The following is a 13,766-nucleotide window of genomic DNA, read 5'->3' as shown; positions in this document are numbered from 1 at the left end:
AAGAAGTTGCTAGAGCTTGTGATGCTTCAGTAGTTCCTGTGGGCTCTTGTGATGCGTCTCGTACAGTCGTACTCATGATGATGGAGGTTCTTTTTAGTAAACAAGATGATGGGGATTGAGATTAAATAGAACACAAATGGATGCTAAGGTTTCACATTTAAGAGATTAGCACAATCACTACTACAAGAAGGTGCCAAGAAGAACACTTTACGTGTGTCTGTGTGTGCGTGCGCGCTCCGTGTGCTCCTAACCGACAAATGAAAAGGCGTCAAAATTGTAAATGCGTGTATTCCTGACTTCTTTATCAAAGAATGTTTGCATATGTCCCCATCCATCTCTCACCATCCATGGAAGAAATGGACAGTTCAGATTAGACATTAATGCTTAGCGTTATCATCTTGAACCAGTAAGGAGGCCTTGAAAAGAGACAAAAAATACGTGTTGAATAATTTTTTTATCATAACAAGGTGGGACCGATCACTAGTGATCAATTTGGCGACACGTTATTGAATGAGGTTGGTTTGCTCCAACGACTCCTCTTACCTCCACATGCGTCCATTGATCTTCCACGGAGCTTCCTACAACATATAAAATTAACAATCTCAGATATGATCTTCCAGAAGCCTTAGCATGTAAGAAATAGAAAAGGGAAATTGGACAACTCTTTTCTTCATGATGTTTCTCTATAAATACTAGATGAAGACACCCATTTACGATCATCTCCAGCACTGCACTGCATCCTTCTCTTCTCTTCTCTGCTTTCCTATCTCTAGTATCATCACAGCATTAGTTTTTTGCATTTTCGGGGTAGGTTTGCTCTTATCTTAGACACAGCAGAAGCTACATTTTCCCGACACCATGCAGGCAGAAAAGCACAATCATCATCACCAGTTTCACAGGGAGAAGCCTGACAAGACTCCTGAGGAGCAATTGAAGCATCACAAGCACATGAAACTTCTTGGTGAAGTTGGAACTGTTGCTGCTGGTGCCTATGCTTTGGTAAGTATACGCTATTTCTGAAAATCAATATATATATATATATATATGAGAGCTGATCAGGTAAAATAATGTTCTATGTAAAAAGAATCAATTAGTAAAAACAAGAATAGTATTAGTATGAATATTATCTTCATAATTTACCAATTTTGTTGCTGACTTTTGGTTGGGACCCTTGCAGCACGAGAAGCACAAAGCAAAGAAGGATCCGGAGCACACCCATGGACACAAGATAAAGGAGGAGATTGCTGCTGCTGTGGCCGTTGGTAGTGCTGGGTTTGTTTTTCATGAGCACCATGAAAAGAAGGAAGCCAAGAATAAGATTAAGCAAGCAAAGAAGCATGGCGATGGCCATTGATTTTGACTATTTAGCTTATTGTTTGACATGAACTAGTTTATGTGATTCATGTACCTATACAGACTATGTGATCCACGTAATTATAATTATATGTATGATTTCTTTGATAGGCTTATTTAATAAAGAATATATATTTGATATAATCTTTTACACCTACAATCTAGTTGGGATCTTATGATTCTAGTCGTTTTGACTCAATCTAACCTTGTACATGTATTAAAGATGGTTGAGTTCCTAGGGATCGACCCTTGAAACACGTTTTTCAACAAAAAAAAAACATGTTCTTTTGTATCGATAAATTTAAGCGTGTTCAATAAAAAAACCTATACACAGGTTTTTTGCAATCCAAAAGCCAATCCCTACTACACGAAGCATGTAGATCACATTTATGAGGTTAGATTTGGCAAAATATAAAAATTAGGTTTTTTTTTTATAGGCAGCCTGGGGTTAGGAAGACCGCCACCAGTTATACAACTATACCATTGGGATTTGAACTTGCAACGTCCCAACACAAGGTGACGTGCATTCACTGCTCCTACCAGACCACTGGAGACCCCGTCGGTATGAAAAAATTGGGTTAAGTTATTTGCTAAGTCATTTGTACCTCCAAACATTACAACAAATGGGCAAAGTAGCGATGGATGCTGTCCAGTCGCATATTGCGACGGGGTTGTTCATTGCTACTGATCATCCCACCGCCCCGTAACGCATTGTGGCGAAACAAAGCTCCTGACTCCCTCACCCGTTGACGAAACAAAGATGAGACCACACAGAAGAACCCTCCCGTATTCATCTAGCATTTTTGTGCTATGCAGACTCACAATCGCTCTAGAATGTGGAAAAGCACAACTCATGTTACAAATCTAAGTATCGGGATTTTCTTGATAAGAGATATGTCCATAAGAATTTTGTTATTTCAAAAAATATACACATGCATCAGATTTTTAAATTTAAGATCTTGTATACAAACTAAAAACTAATATTTAAAAAATAAAAATGAAAACACGTTTGTGGTGTTTTGAAAAAAAAGTCTTAATGTGCATATTATGTGAGTGTTGCTGCATGGGGGCACTACCAACCATCTTGGCATTTCTTGATACGAGTGTGGTGTTCATGATCTTGAGAAATGTTGAGATGAATAGTAATAGTGCTCCTTGCATAAAAAGTGATCCCATCTTAAATATCAGCTATTGTTTTGTAAACTATGATCCACAAATGACCATGCATCGGTGGGAGGGAGGATCAGTTGCAATGTAATTGCTTTACTGCTATCTTTCAACAAAATCTACTCTTGCTGCAAAATTTCTTGTCAATATTTTTAAAATTACTCTAGACCGGACTCTTGTCATGGAATTGCATAGGTCCTGAATGTATTTTCATCAATTTAGATGAAATTATGGTACTTATTGGTAAGAGTTATAATTTTTCTTTTATTTTTCATAAATTTCTCGGGTTGTCTTACAATACATATCCAAAAATCAGCCAAAATATTCATAAATCAGTTTTACTGTATTTTTCATGATAACATCTAGCAAATCTGGTTCTATAAGCAGGCCTGATTTCTAGTTCGTGTTACAAAAATTGTAACCCCTCAAACGATGGACTTTTTGGTCAAGCCCTATTTCCTAGGACTATGTGAAACAAAACCGATTTGCAAATAATCTACAATACTACATAATTTTTCCAAAACCGGTTTTGGTAAAATCTCAAAGCGAATCTTGTTTTCAATGAAATTGATATTTTTAAAATATATTAGCATGATGCATGTCAAGTACATATATTTAAAACCTCTCTAATGCAAGGTCTATGGATAATTCAACATGGATCACCATAGATCTTGATTTTGTATTTTTAAAATATATTAGCATGATGCATGTCAAGTACATATATTTAAAACCTCTCTAACGCAAGGGGAATAGTTTTCTTTTTTAGAGAGTAAGAAAAGGAGGAAAGTTGGTCTTATCGCTTCTTTTTAAAAAAGTGACAAAATGAGCTTGATGCCCATATCCATCTCACCAACTACTGGGTCCCATTATTTGGAATGGTTTGGATAAACAATCAATCCCATCCACACTTGTGATTGGACCATGCAAATGCATATGGTCCACAAGATGGTGATAAATCAAGACAAGATGGTCCAATTCACGTGGTCATGTGTACACCTCCATCCCGTCTCAAAATCCTACCCTTTATCCTCGCATGGGTCATGATTTTAACCTTCATTCTTGCCTTCATCCTTGTTTCATGTCCTCCATCTCTGGTTCAAACGGGAAGAGGCGGGACAGGGCCCCGTCTCCCCTAGGTCCACTGCCATTCCTAAAGAAGGATCAGGGACATTATGGGGCAGGGCGGAAAAAAGTGTAAGTCCATCCTTGCATGTGTTTTGATTTTAACCTTCATCCCTACCTCCATCCTGGATCAAACAGGGCGATATGGGGCGGGACCCCGTTTTCCTCGGTTGCACTGCCATCCCTACTCTTGTGACTGTATTCCCTATATTCTCACTCAATAAAGGGTTCAAACAACGGCTAAAAGGAAACCAATGTGGAATTTGGTTCTCTGCATGGTTGATTGTGTCATATTTGGGCGTCCTACCAAAATTAGGACACCTTGGGCTGTAGAGACTGTCCTTCAAAATTTAGATGCTTGGCTAGAATCGTTGAGATAAATAAAAAAACCATCTCTATTTCACGGTATGAAGTTATCGCCCTTAGCTGCCCACGGGTCAGACCTTTGGCAGAATCTTGTGGATTCGGATGCAGATCCAACTAAGAGATACTGGTTCATAAGAAAAACCATATTTGGGCCTGATAGATCAGGTCGATACCTGGTAAAATAATAATTTTAAATTTTTCTTCATTAAAAATTAGAGGATCTTTAATCAGAACTCTGTAAGGTGTCAACGGGTCGGGTTTGGATCAGATCTAGGTGAAACCAGACTTGGATCAGATTTTTGGGTATGGTATCAAGTACAAACCTGAGTTTAATCGGGTCTATTATAAGAAAACCATACCCAGACCCGATAAGAACTACATGAACCATACCCAGAACATACCCCGGTAAATTAATATTTTTTTTAGCATTTTTACATTGAAAAATTGTGGGTCTTAATCGGAACTCCAGCTGGGCCCGGGTCTAGTATAAAATTTCACAAACTATACTCGGATCGATGTATTAATCGAATCTTTGGGTCCAGACCCATGTCTTATTATTTGTCACCATACCCGGACCCTATAGGGTTTTGTCCAGGTAAATCCGACCCGTTGACACCCCTACAACTCAGGTTGGACTTGGGTTGGTATGAAATTTGATGAACCATACTTGGCTCTGCATGCTAACTGGACCTCATAGGTCTGACGTGGATAGTTTTTTTTTTAAAGCCAAGTTGGGGTTAGTCAGCCAGTTTATAAAAACTATACCAATGGATTTGAACCTGCAACATCCCAACACAAGGTGATGTGCACTAACTGCTCATACCAAACAACCGGAGCCGCCTTTGGTGACCTGGATAGTTAATCGGACTCCTTCCTTGGTTACCAAACCTTGATTGTATTAGATTCGATGGCATCCCTAGCCAATGTTGTCAGTATATGAATCAGACATGTATCATTTGGCCAACGATTCAGGTGAATCAAGTCAATACTGATTCCCAAGTGAATCATTCTCAAAAAAATAATTAAAACATATTATATGTCAATCAAGCCCACTTTACTATATGGTACAGAATGTTGGGCTGCCAAGAGACATCATATTAAAAAAATGAGTGTAGTTGAGATGCGTATGCTTAGATGGATGTGTGAAATTACAATAAAAGATAAGATTCGAAATGAGGAGATACATAAGAAGGCAGGCACTGCATCCATTGAAAATAAGATGAGAGAGAATCGTTTATGGTGGTTTGGACATATTCGGCGAAGGCCTAATGATGCTCAAATTAGAAGGATGGAGAAATGGGAAAATATATTAGTTAAAAGAGGTCAAAGTAGGCCTAAGAAGACTTGGATGGAGATGATAGGAAAGGATATGAATGCTTTGAACCTCACGGACGGCATGGCATTGAATAGAAATGATTGGAAGAGAAGGATTCATGTGGAAGACCCAGAATGATTTTTTTTTGGTTCATATCGCCGACCCCAATTGTTTTGGGATGAAGGCGTAGTAGTAGTTGTTGTTGTATATGTCAATCAGAATGTGACACATGTTAAATCCATTAAAATAATATTAAAAAATATTTTTCAGCTATTTTTTATATTTATTAAAAATAGCCAATTCAAGTCAGTATCATATAGATTTTTTGGCCATACGAGATTCAGGCCGATACGCACCGATACTGACGACACTGCCCCTACACTACAAGAAAATTGTTAATTAGCGACGGAAATTAGCGACGGATTTTTCCCGTCGCTACTTAGCGACAGATTAGCTAGAGATAGAATATGTCGCTAATTTGCGACGGATTAGCGAGGAAACGACTTTTATCGCTAATCTGTCGCTACTTAGCGACGGATTAGCGACTGCATGTTTTTGTCGCTACTTTTGATTACAAGAACACCATTTTAGCGACGGATTTAGAGAGGGAACTCTGTCGTCGCTAATCCGTCGCTAATTAGCGACGGAGTAGCGATAGAATATATTCCGTCGCTTTTTTGGTATTTGGGTTTCGCGACGGCTTAGCGACGGAATTTTTCCGTCGCTAAGCCGTCGCTAAATGTCGCGTAAATCCCTAATCCCATCCCTCTTTCTCTTTTCCCTGTTTCGCTGTATTGCTCCCTCCCGCCGCCCGTCGGCTCTCGCCACCGTCCGGCCACCGCCGCTCGCCAGCCGCCGCTCCCCGTCCACCGCTCGCCAGCCGGCGCTCGCCAGCTACCGCTCCCCGTCAACCTCCCGCCACCGTCCGGCGAAGCGCAGGTAATATTCTTCTTCTTCTTCTTCTTCTTCTTCTTCTTCTTCTTCTTCTTCTTCTTCTTCTTCTTCTAAACGCAGGGGGTACGCCCCTTCCCTACCGGAAACGGAGGGGGTTTAACCCCCTGCCGTGCTTTCCGGCAGGGGGGGTCGACCCCCTGCGTTTCCGGCAAGGGGGGTCGACCCCCTGTCGGAAAGGCATGGGGGGTCGACCCCCTGCCGGAAACGCATGGGGGGTCGACCCCCTGCCGGAAACGCATGGGGGGTCGACCCCCCTGCCGTAAAGGCACGGCAGGGGGTCAACCCCCCATGCCGGAACTGCCTTTCCGGCAGGGGGTTTAACCCCCTTCCCTGCCGGAAAGGCAGGGGGTTTAACCCCCTGCCGGAAAGGCAGGGGGTTTAACCCCCTGCCGTGCTTTCCGGCAGGGGGGGTCGACCCCCTGCGTTATGCTGCCTAAGTGACTTGTCAAAAAAAAAAATTCTGTTTTTGAATGCCTATGCTGCCTATATGAATCGTTTGAAAAATAAAATCTGTAGTAGGAATAACATGCTGCCGATGTGTATTGCTTTTGAAAAAAACAATCTGTTATGAGATATATTATGCTGTCTATGTGAATTGGTTTCAAAAAAATCTGTTTTTTAATGCATATGCTGCCTATGTAAATCAGTTTGAAAAAAAAATCTTTAGTAGGAATACTATGTTGCCTATGTGTTTGTTTTTAGAAAAAAAAATTGTTATGAGATACCTACGTTGCCTATGTGATCTGTTTTGAAAAGAATTTTTGTTATGGATACCTATGCTGCCCATGTGATCTCTTTTTAAAAAAAAAAAAGTTATTATGTGATCCCTATGTTGTCCATGTGATTAGCTTGAAAAAAAAATTGTAATATGTGTATATAAGATGTCCATATGGTTTTAAGTGTAGTTTGCATATATGTTGTCCATATGGATTTTAAGTTGAAATTTTTTTTGTAATGTATATATACAAGTTGTCCATGTTGTTCAATTTGTTAGTTTGTTAATGTCTACTGGTAGTTAGTTTTACTTCAATTTGTTTTCTTGAAATCTGGTTAGTTAGAGTATTTCAATCTATTAGTCTTTTATAATTATATTTTTCTTAGATAGATTGGTATTTAATGTTCTCACAATCAGTTAGTTAGATTAGGGCTATTTGAATTCTTTATGATAGTGGTGGTTAAACGGAGTTCACATCTTTTCTAGTAAACTAATTGATTGATTTACTATTCCTTTGCTAAGTAGTTCAGATTAGAAATTGTCTATGACTTTATGTTAGTCGACTGGTTCAACATGTTATAGCTGGTTTGTTAAATTAGCATCTTCTAGTTAGATTTGGCTTAACATATATACTATTTTTCTTTTCTCTTCTTTCAATTAGTTAGAGTTGTTTTAATTTGTTTTAATTTTTTTAGTTAGTGTTTCATCTTGTTTCATGATTAGTTAGTTTGTTACTTAATTTGTTTTGTTTTTGTGCAGATTTTTCAACGGAACCAACTCGTGCTCGGCCACCTGTGGTAAGTAAATGACAAAAACAATGCAAATCGGGTAAATACCCGTGGTGAGTAAGTGATGCAAACGTATCACATGTTATTTAATTTATTGAATGCAGCACTTTATTGTTCACACACTCACTTAGTTGTTGATATCTAGGACTGCTTTGTTGGAGTTCGGAGATCATGCTGAGCATGATTTTAATGTAGAAATATGGAAGTGTTCTTATTTTTGGAGTACGGAGTCCATGCTAAGCATGGTAGTAGTTAGTGAGATATTGAAGTGTGTTTGCTGCAGGTACATGTTTGCCATTTATTTGATATGAATGATTATGATGTATTGCAATGTTTGATGTAATTGTATCCATGCTTGCATGTAGTTACTTTCAATTTGATTTTGACTTCCATGTGAAATTTTATAATAAAAGCATGCTTCAAATGATTATATCATGTCATTAATAGTTTGCACATGAAAATATTAAGTTATCAATGCATGCATCAAAATTCTTGTTATTGTTTGACATAGTATATTGCATGATAAATTTGATATTTTCTTCATCGTCGTATTCTGATTGTTTTTTTCTTAATTCGTTAGGATACTATTCGTAACATCATACGACAGAATGACTGCAAACCGTGAATGGATGTACCGTAGGATAGTGGACAATGAGTTATCTCATGAATATATGGATGGTGTCGATAGTTTTATTGAATTTGCAACGGCGAGTGTCAGTACGGTAGATCCCACAGGTCGGATTAGGTGTCCCTGCAAGATTTGTAAGAATAATCGATTTGTAGAACCTCATGGAGTTAGACATCACCTATACAGGAAGGGTTTTGTGAGTGATTATCAGAACTGGGCGTTTCATGGAGAAGAATTTAGAAACGATTTTGATGCACGGGTGAATGTGGTGCACGATAATCCATATACAAATTTGATATTTGATGCTGCAGGAACAGAACTGGGTTCTGCTATGAGTTCTAGTGATGTAAGAACTGTCATAGATGAAGAATCACCAAACGATGCAGCTAGTAGATTTTATGATTTACTTAAAGATGCTGATGAGCCACTTTGGAACGGTTGTGAGAGTCACACTATCTTGTCTGCAGTTCTTCAACTAATGAATTTGAAGTCCGAGTATAATTTGAGTCAATCATGTTTTGACCGTTTGTGCATGATTGTGAAGAGTATGTTGCCTAAAGATGAGAAATTGCCACAAAATTTCTATCGTGCGAAAGTTATGGTCAACGCTCTAGGTATGGGTTACAAAAAGATTAATGCTTGTCCAAATCACTGCATGTTGTATTTCAAGGAGCAGGAAAACGACATATCATGCCCGTCATGTGGGCATCCTCGGTTCAAGCCAAAGACAAGAGGCAATGGTAGCACGAGATCAAAGGAAGTTTCATACAAGTCGCTCCGCTACTTTCCTATCACTCCTAGATTGCAGCGATTGTATATGTCTTCAAAGACAGCTAAACACATGAGATGACATGCAAATAAAGTTCGACACGATGAAAACAAGATCACGCATCCTGTTGACGCTGAAGCTTGGAAGGACTTTGATCGTACTCATCAGAACTTCGCAATGGAAGTGCGAAATGTTAGACTCGGTCTATGTACAGATGGATTTAATTCATTTGGGGGTAGATCAACTCCATACTCATGCTGGCCAGTATTTGTAACTCCATACAACCTTCCACCAAGCTTGTGTATGAAACGTCCAAATCTTTTCTTGTCTCTGTTGATCCCTGGTCCGACCTCACCTGGCCAAAATCTTGATGTATATCTAAGGCCATTGATTGATGAATTAAAAGTACTGTGGGATGACGGTGTTACCACGTATGATGCCCACAAAAAACAAAATTTCAACATGAAGGCCGCTGTTCTATGGACAATCAGTGACTTCCCTGCATATGGTATGTTATCTGGTTGGAGCACACATGGGAGGTTGGCTTGTCCGTACTGCATGGAGGATTCCAAAGCTTTTAGATTGAGGCATGGAAGAAAGCCTTGCTGGTTTGATTGCCATCGTCGATTTCTACCCAGCGATCATCCGTTCCGACGTCAAAAGAATGCATTTACAGCAGGCACAACTGAAATGGAAGGTCCATCCTCAAGATTGTCTGGCATAGAGATTTTAAGAAGATTGCGATACTTTCCAGATGTATTAACAGATGCCCGCAGTCCTACACCCTTCCGTGGATTTGGGAAGGAACACAATTGGACGAAAAAATCTATTTTTTGGGAACTACCGTATTGGCCGACCCTATTGATACGACATAATTTGGATGTGATGCATGTAGAGAAAAATGTGTTTGATAATGTGTTCAATACAGTAATGAATATTAAAGGAAAAACGAAGGATAATTCGAAGGCCCGTATGGATTTAAAATTAATATGTAAAAGACCAGAATTGGAACTCAAAGAGTATAATGGCAAAGTACTGAAACCAAAGGCGAAGTACGTGCTCGGACCTGATCAAATAAAACATGTATGTCAATGGTTGAGACAACTGAGATTTCCAGATGGATATGTCTCTAACATTGCTCGGGCTGTGAAGATTGACGATGGACAGTTATATGGGTTGAAGAGCCATGATTGTCATATCTTTATGCAACGATTGATACCCCTAGCATTCCATGATATGTTAGACAAACCTATATGGGGGGTATTGTCTGAGTTGAGCGGATTTTTCAGAACATTATGCGCATCGGAGGTCATTGTATCAGATGTAAAGAATCTCGAGGACTCTGTCATCACCACTGTTTGTCTGTTAGAAAAGATATTTACGCCAGCATTTTTCGATGTTATGGAACATTTGATCATACATTTGCCATATGAACTAAGGGTTGGTGGCCCTGTGCAATATCGATGGATGTACCCATTTGAAAGGTATATGTTTTTTTATATTTGTCTCTTTAATGACAGATATTTAAAATTTGAAATGTATATTCTTGTCAGATGCATGTTCGACCTAAAAAAAAGGTTCGTAATAAAGCAAGAGTAGAAGGCTCTATTTGTGAGGCGTACACTTTAGAAGAGATTTCAAATTTCTCATCTATGTACTTCGAACCTCATATTTCAACACGTTACACATGCCCGCCCCGTAACGATGATGGAGAACAAGTAACTGTAGCTGACAAGCTGTCGATATTTCAACGACTTGGGCATGCATTTGGTAGTTGCCGATCAAGGCTATTGACAGATCGAGAGCAAGATGCAGCACACATCTATATTCTTTTTAATTGTTCAGCGATCGACCCATACATCGAGTAAGTATATGTATATGCAACTCAATTATAAATCCTTTTATGTTCTATATGTGGATACATGGCTCGGTAATATAAGTATTTGTGGTTTGCAGACGATTTGATCTGGAGTTGCAAAGCAAAGTTTCACATCTCACTAATGCAGAAGTACAAAAAGAACGTGAAACTAAGTTTGTGGAGTGGTTGAAACAGTTGGTAAAGAAGCTAACATAAATTTTGTACTTATAAACAACACTAAGTTACTTAATTGATCGTGATCACAATAATTGTTTATGTCTGTGCGTAGGTTCGCCATGGTGATGTTAAAGATCAAGGAATATGTGATTTAGAAAATGGTCCGACCAAAGTTGTGCAATGCTACAACGGGTATATCGTAAATGGTTATCGATTCCATACAAAAGACTACGGTATAAACAAATCAACGATAAATAGTGGCGTGTGTGTCAAGGGTAGCAGCTACGGTGAAAATGAACATGATTACTACGGTGTTATAGAGGAAATAATGAAGTTGACTTACTTAGGCATGAATAACAGGGTTACGGTATTCAAGTGTCATTGGTTTGATCCAACTGCAACAAGACTCGACAAAGCTTCAGGCATTGTGGAGGTGAATCATAAATCCAGGTTTGGAACATATGAACCATTCATATTAGCCTCGCAATCTCAACAAGTTTATTATACTTCATATCCGAGTATAAAAAAGTCAGATAGAAATGAATGGTGGGCAGTTTGCAAGGTGAAATCCAAACTATACCCCGAGTATGATCAGTTACAAGAAGATGAGTTAGCTGAAGACAGTGATTACTATCAATCAGATGATGTCTGTGACTTCGCTTATGGTCACGATGTTGCGCATGATATGCATGTCATATCTCCATTGGCTGATGAAACATTCATAGAGGAATGTGATCCAAATGATGTACCAAGTGGATGGGCAAACAATGAAGAAGAAGAAGAAGAAGAAGAAGAAGAAGAAGAAGAAGAAGAAGAAGAAGAAAGTCAAACTAGTGACGAGGAAGAATTCTCAAGCTAGTGAAAAAAATCTTATACTACAAACCTCTATTTAAATGCATTGTAATACTTGATGTGAGTTGTATTGCAATACTTGGTGTGAATGATTAAAAATTTTATTTCAATGTATTGTAATACTTGATACGAATGATTCGAATGCATTGTAATACTTGATGTGAATGATTTCAATTATCTGAATGTATTATAATTTATGCAATTAACGAATGATTTGAATTAGTGCAATACTTGATGTCAATGATTTGAATTATTTGAATGCATTGCAATGCTTGATGTGAATGACTTGAATGCATTGTAATACTTGATGTGAATTATTTGAATATATTGTATGACATATGTTATTTGTTAGAATATGGTTCGTGGAGGTTATAGTGGTCGCTCATCCAGTAGTAGCCAGGCTCAACCTTCATCTTCACGGGCTCCTGTGATAGGTATATCATATAACTAATTAGATGCTTGATTAGTTCAAATGCACATTCTGAGAACTTGGTGTGTATTTTTTTACAGATGATGTTGCGCCTGTACACGACCCACCTACACCAGTTGATCGCACAAGTCAACAGCCAACACAGGAAACAGGGTCTTCACAGGCTGGCACAAGAAGACTCATTCGAATAGTGTATATCGATAATCGACCGTAAGTATTTTGTTTTCAATTATTGCATATCTTTTAAATATTTTATATTGATATTTACTGTGTAACAATTCATGTGCAGCACGAGGTTTGAGCCACAAGAAGTAGTACGGGAGATTAGGAATTCACTTCTTCAACATCTACCAGGACCAGTTGCTCAATGGAAAGAGTACCCAAAGGAGGTATTAGACAGATTGTGGTCCTCATTAATGGTATACAGTTGTTCCTCATAGTTAATGTGTTTCATATTTAATTTATTTAAGCAATGTCTACTAACTTTCTGAAAATAGTTATAGGCTTCGAATCGCTTTGCAACTACGGTGGAAGAAAATGATGCAAGGAAGGTGTGGCAGAAGGTGGCTGCCAATCGATTTGCAGACATGCTGCACACTATGAAGACTGCAGCAAAAAAAGCATCTGGCGTAGTAGATGATCCATTACTGTGGAAGGGCCATGGTCCTATTACTATCAGGAGAGATTACTGGGATGAAATGTGCGATATGTGGGCGGGAGATGCATTTAAAAATCGCTCTGCGAAGGCTTCACAAAATCGATCGAAGATGCCCGAAGCCCATCTACACACAGGTGGATCTAAGACATTTGGGAGCCACCTAAAGAAAATGGTAACTCATCAATATATAATATTAATTTTATAAGTATAGTTGCAAATTTGTGTACTAAATCTTTTATCATTTAACTTCGCAGGAAGCAGAAAAAGGAGGCAGTGTACCATATAAGGATGTGTTTGTAGAAACACATAAACGGAAGACCACGGGAGTCTTCGTATCAGAGAAGGCGAGAACGACAACGGTATGTATTAATTCTATTAATAATCATTGCAATATATATGCAAGTCATCATAATGTTATCATTAATTATTAATGAATACTTTAAACATTATTTTGTAGGAGGCATATGAGCAACAAATGGTAGAGCGATATGGTGAAGACGCTACTCAGCATCCATCATTTGATCCTACAGCATGGGTGACTGCAGCAGGTGAACCCAAAAAAGGTCGCGTGTTCGGGTTTGGGAGTAATATGAACACTTCACCAGTTATTGGTT

The 13,766-nt window shown here is 38.7% G+C and overlaps 1 protein-coding gene across 1 annotated transcript; it reads left to right on the top strand.

The window, feature by feature from the left end:
• The first annotated feature begins 713 nt into the window (after positions 1-713).
• LOC149832844 (abscisic stress-ripening protein 3-like) lies at positions 714-1,497 on the top strand. Its single transcript, XM_090012615.1, has 2 exons — positions 714-999; positions 1,178-1,497. The coding sequence occupies exons 1-2, from the start codon at positions 859-861 to the stop codon at positions 1,352-1,354; spliced, it is 318 nt and encodes a 105-aa protein (XP_089868741.1). The 5' UTR covers positions 714-858; the 3' UTR covers positions 1,355-1,497.
• The last annotated feature ends 12,269 nt before the right edge of the window (positions 1,498-13,766 follow it).

This window comes from Nuphar pumila, chromosome 7 (genome assembly GCF_984573655.1).
Source record: "Nuphar pumila chromosome 7, dmNupPumi1.hap1.1, whole genome shotgun sequence".
Classification (NCBI taxonomy): domain Eukaryota; kingdom Viridiplantae; phylum Streptophyta; class Magnoliopsida; order Nymphaeales; family Nymphaeaceae; genus Nuphar; species Nuphar pumila.
This window is presented reverse-complemented; position numbering and strand designations above follow the sequence as displayed.